Source organism: Oryctolagus cuniculus, chromosome 11, assembly GCF_964237555.1.
Source record: "Oryctolagus cuniculus chromosome 11, mOryCun1.1, whole genome shotgun sequence".
NCBI classification, from domain to species: Eukaryota; Metazoa; Chordata; class Mammalia; order Lagomorpha; family Leporidae; genus Oryctolagus; species Oryctolagus cuniculus.
The window spans coordinates 12,952,449-12,963,646 of record NC_091442.1 but is presented as its reverse complement, the minus strand read 5'-3'; the positions used below and the strand labels follow the sequence as shown (position 1 = coordinate 12,963,646).

The 11,198-nt window shown below is 61.5% G+C and overlaps 1 protein-coding gene across 2 annotated transcripts in view; it reads right to left on the bottom strand.

Moving 5' to 3' along the window:
- Positions 1 to 1,728: 1,728 nt before the first annotated feature.
- SLC13A3 (solute carrier family 13 member 3) overlaps positions 1,729 to 11,198 on the bottom strand; it is a 56,314-nt gene continuing 46,844 nt past the window's right edge. For both annotated transcript variants that reach the window (XM_002721218.5, XM_051844967.2), the window contains exons 11-13: positions 7,367 to 7,528; positions 4,764 to 4,901; positions 1,729 to 3,280 (exon numbers count right to left, since the gene is read on the bottom strand). In XM_002721218.5, the coding sequence (XP_002721264.1) occupies positions 3,104 to 3,280; positions 4,764 to 4,901; positions 7,367 to 7,528 (477 nt within the window). In that variant the 3' untranslated portion in view covers positions 1,729 to 3,103. The remainder of the gene's footprint in view (positions 3,281 to 4,763; positions 4,902 to 7,366; positions 7,529 to 11,198) is intronic.

Here is an 11,198-nt window from a genome sequence, read left to right as displayed (position 1 = left end):
CTCTGGAGTCCATCCTTTCTTTAGCCACCGTCACTGCCTCCGTGCCTCTGCCCCTGACTCCGTTGCTCACCCACGATGGCCCACGCGTGAGGTGACCCAGCTGTAGCCATGGCCTCTCCCGCTACCCCACCCCCGACATTCTACCCAAAACTCCCAGATGCCACAGCGGCTCTTGGGGAACGTGGAGAGCAAGCCCTGGGGACCGTGCAGTGGCCTGCCCCGTACCAGCAGAGCCCGGGCCACACCCCCCGCCCCCAGCCCTCCTTGCCCCTGCCCAGGTCCGGCCAGTCTTCTCGGCTGTGCCTGATCCTAAGCCAGCAGGCGTCGGTGCGTCCTCGCAACCTCCACAGCCGATGGCTTCCAGAAATGGCGCAGACCACTCCTGCCCTCCCCAAGGGGTGGAGTCTCTTTCCCTCCCCTTGCACCCGCTGCACCCCGACGCTGGCTTTGACTGGCAGAATGTGGCCAAGTCGCCGCTCCTCGGCTTCTGCGTCCAGGCCCTCGGCCCCACCTTCTGTCCCCCTTGACGCTGACTGTCCCAGGAAGAGGTCCAGGCTAGACCCCTGGGCGAGCCCCGCAAGGAGGGGTCCTGGAGGGGCACCAGCATGGTGGGCATCCCAGCTCAGGGACCCTGGCTGCACCCCCAGAGCAGGCTCCGAGCCAGCGCTGCGGAGCTGTGTTCGGGAGCGGCCCCGTGCACCGACGCCGCGCTGGGTCTCCAGGTTGTCTCGCAGCCATGGGTGACATAAACAGGTCTCTCTGGCTCCTGTGGCTTCGACACCCGCTCGTCTGCCTCCACTGACCCTGGGCGGCCTGCCGGCTCCCTCACTTCCAGCCTCTGGGAGCACCCGTGCCTCCTTCCCTGAGAGCGGCCAGAGCTCTCCGGGGTCCAGGAGGGAGGGACCCTGGCCGGGTCACTGTGCGGGAGAGGACAGGGTGGGGGTGCTGCTTCTAAAGCGCTCAGCAGAGTCTACCAAGGCCCCGGACAGAGAGCTGCCTGGAGGCACTCCCCAGAACACCCCCCCACACACACACACACACAGCCCGCCCCTGCTGCCACCCACATTGCCATGAGCATCTGGGTGACTTCCGGTCTCAGGCCAAGACCGCCTCCTCAGGGAAGCCCTCCCTGACCACCGGCCAAGTGGCCTCTGAGTCACTTAATCACAGGCTTCATCTTCGTGGCCCGCAGCTGACTCAGAGTCAGCGCGTGCCTTTGTTTACCTCCCGCGGCCGGGGCCGGGGCCAGCGCGGAACAGCGTCTAAATAAACCGCGGAGTGGGCTGCCCGCTCCTGAATCTTCACTCAGCACCTGCTGTGCCCAGAACTGTTCCAGGTTCTGGCGTGACAGCACGGGACAGAATATTGTTTGTCTTTTCGTAAGTTTAGATTCTAGAGGAAGTGAAAGTAAAAATAAGAAAATAAGTAACGCAGTGGTCTAAGTACTAAGAAGAAGCGGAGGAGGAGAGCGAGAGGGCTGCAGAGTAACGAGGGTGACAGAGAGGACGCAGGGGAGGTACCCGGGCAGGGACTGGGGTGGGAGCCAGGCACACCCTTGGGAGTGGTCCAGGCAGCAGGGACAGCATGTGTAAAGGCCCTGGGGCAGAGTTTGAGTCTGTGGCTAGTGGGAAGTCAGAGAGGTCGAGCTGGAGGCACCCCCGCCCCAGGAATTTGGGGCTTTGGCGCTCTCCTGTGTTCGGAGCAGCAAGCACTCTGCGGGGCCAAGGCTGATTATTAACAATCTTTATTTCTTAGCAGTTTTGATCAGAAGTGTTTGAAATCACGAGTCAGCTGTCACAGACCCCGTGGGTTCCTCTGCTGAGCGTGAGCGGAACGGAAGCTCTCCCCTCCCCGCCGCACCACGCCCGGACGGCAGCAGCTGGAACACACCCAGGCCCCCAACACTGTCGCTTCCCACGGACACTGCGTGACCCCCGCCCCCGGGCCCTGGGCCTGCTCTCAGGGAACCGCCCTGACTGTGCCCTTCCGTCCCCGGGTGCTCCTCCTCGGGGAATGTCAGCGCCCCGGGGCGAAGGAAGGGGAAGTGAGGGGTGGGGGGCCTCAGCTGGGGCCTGCCAGACGCTGGTGACTTCCCGAGGGCCTGCAGGTCAGACCCTGGGCTGGTGCCAGGCGCTGTGGGGAGCTCGGGCTTGAGACAGAAGGGATGAGCCCCCAGATCTGCCCAGCTCCAAGCCCTGGGCGCAGGAAGCCGCCCCTGGTTCCTGTCTGGAGAAGGGGGGTCACAATTTGCCAGCCTGAGCCATTGTGTGTCGTGTGCTGTTTCTCTCAATCCTGAAAGAAACGGGGTCCTTGCTAATTAATCCTGCTTAGCACTCGGAGCGCTGGGGGAGGTGCAGGCCAGCGGCTGGGACAAGAAGCAAGCGGCCACCGGCAGGCCACCGCAGGAGGGACCTGGCCGCGGGAGCCACAGGTCACCCGCAAGGCAGCAGGACCCTGGCTTCACCCTAATACCAGGATTATGGCCGCACAGAAGCAGGTGAACAGAACGCCAACCTCATGAGTGGAGACGTCAGCTGGCAGGCGTGGGAGCTCGGAGACCCAGCAAAGAGGTTTGGCACTGTCTCCGCGACCCCAGGAAGCCGCCTCTCCCTCCCCGCTCCCAGGGGTCCCAGCAGGAGTGGAGCCCCACGGCGGCTGCAGAACGGGCACTGAGCACGTGGTGCGGACAGCTGGCGCTCCTGGGCCGGGCATCCAGCCCCACGCCTCTCTCAGGAAGACGCCCTAAGTGGCCAGTGGGGACGCAGCTGTGCCCAGCAGCATGGGTGTCCCCCCCCCATCCCAAGTGTACGAGACGAACGCCCTTCCAGATCCACTGGGCTCAGCTCCGTCCACACCACCTGCGGCTAGAGGCGCTCATTTGCAGGCAGCAGCTCTGGGGGGGATCTGGGCCTGGGACTGCATGAGCAAGGCAGAGAGGTGTCACAGACGATGATCCCGCGGACCCAAGTGGACCCCTGCTGGCCACCCTCGTTTGCTGTGCGCTGGATGACAGAAAAGCATCATCACCCCGCAGGGTCCCAGCAGCAAGGGCGGGGACAGCCCTCTGGGAGGGCCCAGCCCCAAGGGGACTCAGCGGGGGGCCTCAGAGGGTCCGAAAGGTGCTGTTGGCCACGGTGGGCGGCAGCGCCGTGATGTTGGCCACATGGGCGTCTGCCCAGTCTGGGAAGGTGCCCAGCTGGAAGACGGCCTGGGCCCAGGTGTTCATGGCGAGGCTGAGCAGCAGGACGCCCATCACGTTCATCAGGAATCCCGTCCGCACCTGCAACGGAGCCCAGACCCATTGTACAGACGGGGAAACCGAGGCACAGCTCACGGTTCACCCGAGCTCCCACTCTGGGAAATAATGTAGCAGAGCCAGCCAGGCAGGCCGCTCAGTGCCCGGGATCCTCCTGTCTACTCAGCCGAGGCTGTCCCGTCAAGCATGGGGGCCAGGCACTGTGCTGAGAGGTGTCACGGGGCCACGGCATTTAACCACCGGGGCAGCCTCACCAGCACATCATCAACACCTGCTTTACAGAGCGGAGAGCTGAGGCTCAGAGCGGTGGGTTGCAGAGGTCATGCAGGCTGGGGATGACCCTGCTGGGTCAGCAAACCCCGCCCCCGCCCACGCCCACCCTGCAGGTGCCCAGGTGGCCATCCTCGCCTGGGGCAGTGGCATTCTCTTCCGGAAACGCTCACCTCTGTGAGCGGTTGGGAGGAGCCTGCCTGGTCGCCCTCACGCTGCCTTCTGTCCCCCGCGGGCTAACACGCCCCTGCCCTCTGGCTCCTTCCGGTGTGGCAGCTTAGCCCTCCCTGGCCTTGAGCCCACAGGGATGAAGCCGAGCCCTCCTCCCGCCCCGTCTGCTCCTCCCAGGGAACTCTCCCTCCGGTGCTGACCCGCACGCGGGGCCTTGCACCAAGCCCATGGGCACAGCCTCATCCCCGCCACCTGTCGGTGGGAGAATGGAATTGTCCTGCTCACTTCGCAAGGATCTTAGACTCCCTTCCGCGGGGTGCCAGACGGGTCTCTGTGTGCAGAGTGCTGGCAGTTTTTCTCTTTAAATACTCGTGAATTTTTGTTTTCAATCTGAGGTGGACCGAGTAAAACTGTTAAATCAATCTTGCATGGAGGGGCACACCCCGAGGGGAGGCAGGACACCACCGGGAAAGGCGGGGACTGAAGGGGCAGGGGAGTGAGGGCCTCCGCCCCTCCACCCCTCCGCCCGCCCCCTGTGCCAGCCCTGGGCGCCTCTCACCGCCTCTCTTGCTCTTGCTCTCGCTCTTGCTCTCTGCCTCCACCTGTCCCACTGGGCTCTCGCGCCCACATCGTGACCTGGTCAAACTGATCGCCCTTCTCCCGGCACCAGCTCTCTGCAAGCGGGGTTCTCTACATTCATTCCCTGAGCGGCCAGCGGGGAGGGAGGAGGCTGCTGGGGAGGGGGCCAGAGAGGGAGGAGACCTTGTGCTGGCAGCGCTGCGGGGAGGGGCAGGGTCCCCACTCCCTAACTCCCCACATGCGCCTGCTGCTCCTGGTTCTCAAGGCTCTGGGTGCAGAGCCATTGGCCGGATCAGCAGGCAGAGACCAGGGCCTGGGAAAGCATCACTACGGCCAGGTTTGTCTAAGAACCATCCCGGTGCTGGCTCGAAGGAAGGATCCTGTTCACAGATGGGGCAGGGGAGGAACACAGGAGGCCCCCAGATGCCTTGCCCCCAGCAGTGCCCACCCCACCTCACCTGCTGCGGCCAGCAACGCCCACACTCACCATGTCTTTGACCAGCAGGTGTCCCGAGGAGAAGGCGATAGAGTTGGGGGGTGTGGAGACCGGGAGCATGAAGGCGTAGGAGCAGCCGACGGTGCCGGGGATCATCAGGTAGAGTGGGTTCACCCTCAGGCGGATAGCCTGGGCCCAGGGTCGCCACCGGGCGGAGCGATGGACACCCACGCAGGGAGACCCCCACGGGAGAGGGGGACAGTCGGAGAGAGAGCGACACGAGACGCAGAGCCAGAGACAAGAGAGATGGGCAGAGGGACGGAGAGCCACGGAGACAGGGGGTGGGGTGGGGAGAGTGAGCGAGCAGTCAGCAGGGCGACACCAGCAGAGAGAGAGAGAAGCGGGCGAGAAGAGAAGCGAGCAGAGAGAATTTCTGGAGGTTAGCGACACTCGGGGCTGCAGCGCAGTCTGATCGGGGCTGGGCGGGAATGCTTCACCCGGAACCCTGCATGCAAATTGCCAGCAGGGCTCCTGCAACCCCAGATGGCCCCGCGGGCCCCGCCCACTACTGCTGGCTGGCAGGTGCGCATGGTGGGTGGTGACCCCCCAGGTGCGCAGGTCCAAGGAGCGCTCAGAGAACAGGGTTGGGGGCCGGGCTCCCAGTCACAACTCCCCTGCCTGGCCCTTCCGTCAGCCGCACAACCTCACAACCTCACCACCTCAACAGTTGCCTTGGCCTTCTCCTGGGGCCTCGGTGAACGTCAGAGACAGGGTGAGCTCGGGCGAGCGCCCTGTGGCTGCCTTTCCAAGGACTAAGGACGGAGTGGCCCCCTGTCGGCTCCCCGCAGCCGCCCACCTGCTGTTGTGACCTTGCCCAAGGGACAGGCTGACTCCCAGGTCCCGGCGACCGTGTCGCCAGCGCTTCACTCAGACGGGAACGTGGTGGCCCCTCCAGGGAGCGGCCGCAGCCCAAAGTGGGCACATTTTTTCTAGGTGCTCGAGAATACCCTCGTCCTGTGTGAAGTGTGCTGATTCGATGATAAGCAAAACGTACAAGAACGCACCCGTGGCAAATGTCTGTTCTAAAAAGCGGTCCCTTCCAGACTGAAGGGGTGCTGCGCTCCCCGCCCCGCTGGGCCCCTCAGCACCCCCACTTCTCTCAGTGCCCAGGTCCATGTGGCCTTGGGAAAGAATCTGATGAAGTCAATCAGACTTAGAGCCAGCCGCCCAGGGGGCAACGTGCTCACCGCCGAGGACACAGTCAAGGCCCCGGGCTATGCAGCAAGGGCCAGGTGGCACTGTCCTGCAACAGCTAAGTCTGTCCACCCGGAGGAGGTAAAACTTAAGAAGTTCAGCACTGGGCCGGCGCTGTGGCCTAACAGGTAAAGCTGCCACCTGCGGTGCCGGCATCCCATCTGGGCACCAGTTCTAGTCCTTGCTGCTCCACTTCCGATCCAGTTCTCTGCTATGACCTGGGAAAGCAGTAGAAGACAGCCCAAGTCCTTGGGCCCCTGCACCCATGTGGGAGACCAGGAAGAAGCTCCTGGCTCTTGGCTTTGGATCAGCGCAGCTCCAGCCATTGGGGCCAATTGGGGAGTGAACCAGCGGCTGGAAGATCTCTCTCTCTGCCTCTCCTCTCTCTCTCTGTATAACTCTGACTTTCAAATAAACAAATAAATCTTTTTAAAAAGAAAAAAAAAAGTTTAGCAACTGCCTACTTATAATCGAATGTTCTCCAGTCAGTGAGAAACAGTAAAGTGTGCATCTCCGTGTGCCAACGGTGTGATCTCCTTTACCCAACTGATGCACAAATAAGCAAAGGAAACAGGAGGTGGGGCAGGGAAGCCGGCGGCTGCATCACTGTCTGTGCACTTGCAACATTGACTGGGTTTTATCAGTCTGGAGTTATGTTGAGATAATCGGTAGTTTGGTACCCGGGCTCTGTTTAAATATAACTCTGTTCCGACAGTTCCCAATGTTAACCTTTCTTAATCTTCTTGGGAGACCATCTGCCTGACCATGATTTATTGCTCTTTTCCTGTAAGCCTGGATTCACTTTGGTATTTGCATCCTGGTTGAGAGGTGACTTTGAACTGCTGCTTGGCCGGCCTTTGCTCTCCTTGTCTGCGCTGAGTTCCTGTTTTGCTTATCTTACCCGTAGACCAAGCGGCTGTCTCTCTCTATGTGCGGTGACACTTTCCCACCCAGGGCTGATTTGGGGGAGGGGGGTGCTCTCCATTAGAGACACTTGGCAGTGACTGTGAGACATTCTGGATTGTCACCACTGGGGGGCGCTCCTGCCTTCAAAGTGGCTAGAGGCCAGGGCTGCTCTGAACACCCTACTAGACAGGGATGGCCCCCACCACAAAGAACTGTGGCCCCACCCTGGATCTCTCGCGACCCTGTTTTTCCGCCCAGCTGCTCCACTTCCTAATCCAAACCGGGCAACTCCAGTGACCCTAGAAAGTGTCCCTTGTCACCAGGGGCTCATTTTCAAAAATACTCTCTGTCCATGCACTTCCTAAAGAAACCCAGAATTTACAACAACTGCGCAGCTGTCCTGACGCTTCCTGATTTTAGAAGCGAGTGGTGGCAGGCAAAGGCCCTGGTCCTCAGGGAGGGGTCTCCGCCCCCGCCCCCCAAGGGACTCTCACCAGCTCCGCCAGGACGGGCAGGAAGATGATGATGGTGGCCGTGTTGCTGGCAAACTCGGTGAAGAAGGCGATGACCACGGTGATGAGCAGCACAGCCAGCACGGGCGGCACGTTCTCCAGGGGGTGCAGCTGCCCCCCGATCCACACTGACAGCCCCGACTCCTGCGGGGAGGGAGGTCAGCCCTTCAACCCCAGCCCAGCCCACAGCTGCCACGGGGGGCAGGGGGGCGGGCTGGGCCCGAGCGCCGCCTCCTTCACAGTTGGTGGGACCGGGTGCAGAGCGGGCTGGAGGCGTGCCAGGTGCCCATGCTCGGGCTGTATCCTCTCTGCTTGTGGCACTGCCCCCTGGCCCCCCAGTCATCCCCCTGGTTCTAGCACCCTGAAGCTCCAACTTGTGTGCGACGGGGGAATCGAACCCTCCATGGGAAATCTCCGTTTATACTACATATTAGTCATGTAACATACCCATGTACTTTATATGTAAGATCTCATATTTGATATAAAACACGCATCAGATACACATCACGTGCAGTGCCATCCAGTTATTAACAGAGATCATCCATGACTGGTGACGAGGATGACAGTGACGGTGACAACGCAGACAGCACCACCATGGACTTCATTATCCGCTGTCATGAGAATCGTCACCATGGAGCCTCTGGGGGGGGGGGGCAGGCACCTGCAGGCGTCACCCGGTTCCTCCCCCCAGCCATCCTGTGCCATTTGTCTGTTTCACTCAGGACTAACTGGAGCTGGAAAAGTTTCTGTGACATGCCCGAGGCCCCCAAGGCAATGACCAAGACCCACCTGCACCTGCCTGGGCTCAGGGGCTTCTGCGAGCTCCCGGCTGCCCGGCACCCTCCTCTGGGCACCCACGTCTGCTCCTTTGCCTCTCACTTAAGAGCAGTGCCCAGAGCCGACCACGGGCCTCCAGGACAGGGAAGGCTGGCTGGGACTCCCCCCTCCAGGCTGCAGAGTTATTGGGTGCTGTCTCTGTTGACACTAACCCTAACCCTCTGCTAATGTCACAGGGTCACCATGGGTACCGGTACACACAACGCCCTCTCCCCACCCTGCACCCCAAAGGCGCCCCTCGGTGACCCTGCCCAACACACCCTGATCTGCTCAACTGAGGATGTCAAATCGCTCGCTATGCTGCCCCCTGGTGGCAATCCTATAGGTTGCCTTTTTTTTTTTTTAACAGCAAAGCCCAGGAGCTGACCAAGGACTGGATAGCCATGTCCCTGACATTGACAATCAGCCGCATGCTGACCACAGACCTAGCTTTTATCAACCCAGGCCCTTTTTTATCAACACAAGATCCTATGGAAAATTCCCATCATTTTGCCACAGCAACTCTGTATTTTCTTTTACGTTTCATAGAAAACGTGCTGCGGATACAGAACTTATCTTTCCGATGGGTTCCAGAATCCAGTACGCCATTTAGACACCCATAAAAGAGCCCGGCTGCGGTGCGGGCCCTGTGGTGCCTGGAGGAACGGCCTGGCAGATGTGGTGCACTGTAAGGCAGGGGCTGCCCAGCCAGTTCCCTGGCCCAGGGAGTGCTGCTGGGGGTGCGGGGGGTGGGGGAAGGAGCCCTGGGTTTCCCTGTAGGCTGAGAGACTGGCAGCAGAATGGGCAAGGAGAGACAGTGGCTGGTGACGGAATTTTAATGACTTGAGCGAGTGAGGTGCCAAGAGCTTCCCCAAGGCTGGGCCGCAGAGCGGCGGGCATCCCGCCGAGGTCCCGGCAGCCACTCAGGCCTTGGCTCGGCGACCACGCTGCTGGGAAATCCGGAGGCTTTAGGGACAGGAACGCCCCAGCCGCCTGGGGTTCAGTGGAGGACACTAAAGGGACTTCACCACGCTTTGCCGTTCTTCGAGGGATTGGAAGCCGCAGTTCCTTGGAAGCGCACAGCCTCAGATTCCCGGGGCCACAAGGGTGGGCCCCAGCCCCAGGCAGGACGGGGCGGGGCGGGATGGCCAGAGGGTGAGGGTGGGCCCTGCAGTAGGGCTGACTGCCTCCTAGCTCCATCCTTCCGCGCTGGTCTCCTGGGCCAGCAACTTAGCGGCTCTGCACCTCTATTGCCTCATCTGCAAACTGGGGATGACAACAGCACCCCCGGCCCCCTGGGGGTTTCTGTTAGGGGGACCGCTGATCTACAAAGCGCCTAGGAGAGGGGCCGGGCCCCTGCGAAGTGCCCAGAGAGCGCCGGCTAAAGGCGTGGCATGAGGCCGAGAGGCCGGGAGTGGCAGAAGCGAGAAAGCGAGATGCGCTGGGTGCCCGGCTGCTTCCGCAGGAGCACAGAGACCAGAGGCGGCCTCGCTGGAGGCGGGGAGGGAGGCTGCGCCTGGGGGTGGAGCTCCCTCTTCTTCCTCCCTCCCTGCCGGGCCAGGCCCCTTCTTGATCTCTTCGTTGTATCGTAGGCTCAGGTCCTAAAAGGTAGGTGCCATGGTATTGGTTCAATTTCTGAAGTCAAAACCCCTTGTGGCCAAAAACGCCCTTGAAAATGGCTCGGAAGATTCCCGAGGCCCAGCGCTGGCCTGTGTGCCTGCAGCTCTGGGCAGCGATCCTGGGGGGCGGGCAGGAGCCGGGGACTGGGTCAGAGCGGGAAGAAAGGAGGAGGGGGAACATTCACACCATCGCCTCCCGCGCCGGCTCGGTGCCCCGGCACAAATCAGTCAACATCTCTGCTCCTTGTTGTGCTCAGGCCTAAAAGAATACATACGAAAGCGGGCCCTGCCCTTAGCACCTGCAATGCATTCCTGGGGCTTCTTAAGTTTAAACTGAACCTGGGGCCCGCACTGTGGCATAGCCGGTGAGGCCGCCACCTATACTGCCGGCATCCCGTATGGGCATGGGTTCAAGTCCCGGCTGCTCCACTTCCAATCTGGCTCTCTGCTGTGGCCTGGGAAAGCAGGAGAAGATGGCCCAGGTCCTTGGGCCCCTGCACCCATGTGGGAGACCCGGAAGAGGCTCCTGGCTCCTGGCTTCAGATCGGTGCAGCTCCAGCCATTGAGGCCAATTGGGGAGTGAACCAGCAGAGGCAAGATATATTCTCTCTCTCTCTCTCTCTCTGCCTCTCCTTCTCTCTGACTTTCAAATAAATAAATCAGTCTTTAAAACAAACAAAGAAACTGGGCCTGGGCTGTCTCTTCTAAGGCCTTGGCGATTGCTCCTTCGTTTCTCTTCCTCACGCTGCCCAGGAAGCAGGCACTAGGATCCCCGGCGCGGCTGAAGAAACCAAGGCCAGCACACCAAGGCTGAGCCGCTTGCCTGAGCCGTCACACGACTCAAGCCAGCGATGGGGCACTGGGGACCTGGCGTGGAACCAGCTCAGCAGCTTCCTGGCCAGGTGGGGGCGTGGGGAGGAAGAGAGCTTTGTGCTGCCCTCCGAGGCTGGTGGCACCCGGGACACTGCGGCGTGCAGGTGTCCGGCCGTGATGGAGGGCACCCACCTGGCCATGTGAACTTGGTCCGACCTTTTCAGCTACTGCCTGTGACTGGGGGTGTATCAGGTAAGACTTCCTGGAGGAAGCGCCTCCCCTTCTTACTGAGTCATCTGTGTGGCTCTGAAGGCACTAGGACAGACCAGTCTTGTGTCCAGGAGATGGTAAAATACACCAGCAGGGACTGCAGGGAGACGCGAGCCCCTGCTGGCCGTGGCACCTGGCAGCTGCCAGCCCCTTCCGAGGAGCCCTGCGCGCTCTGTACCACCCGCCCCCAGCAGCCCAGCTCCAGGTCACTCCAGCAAACACCCAGGGGGCGCCAGTTACGTCCTAGGACTCTTCCAGGGGCTGGAACCGTGCTGGAGAAGACGGCTGGGGTCCCC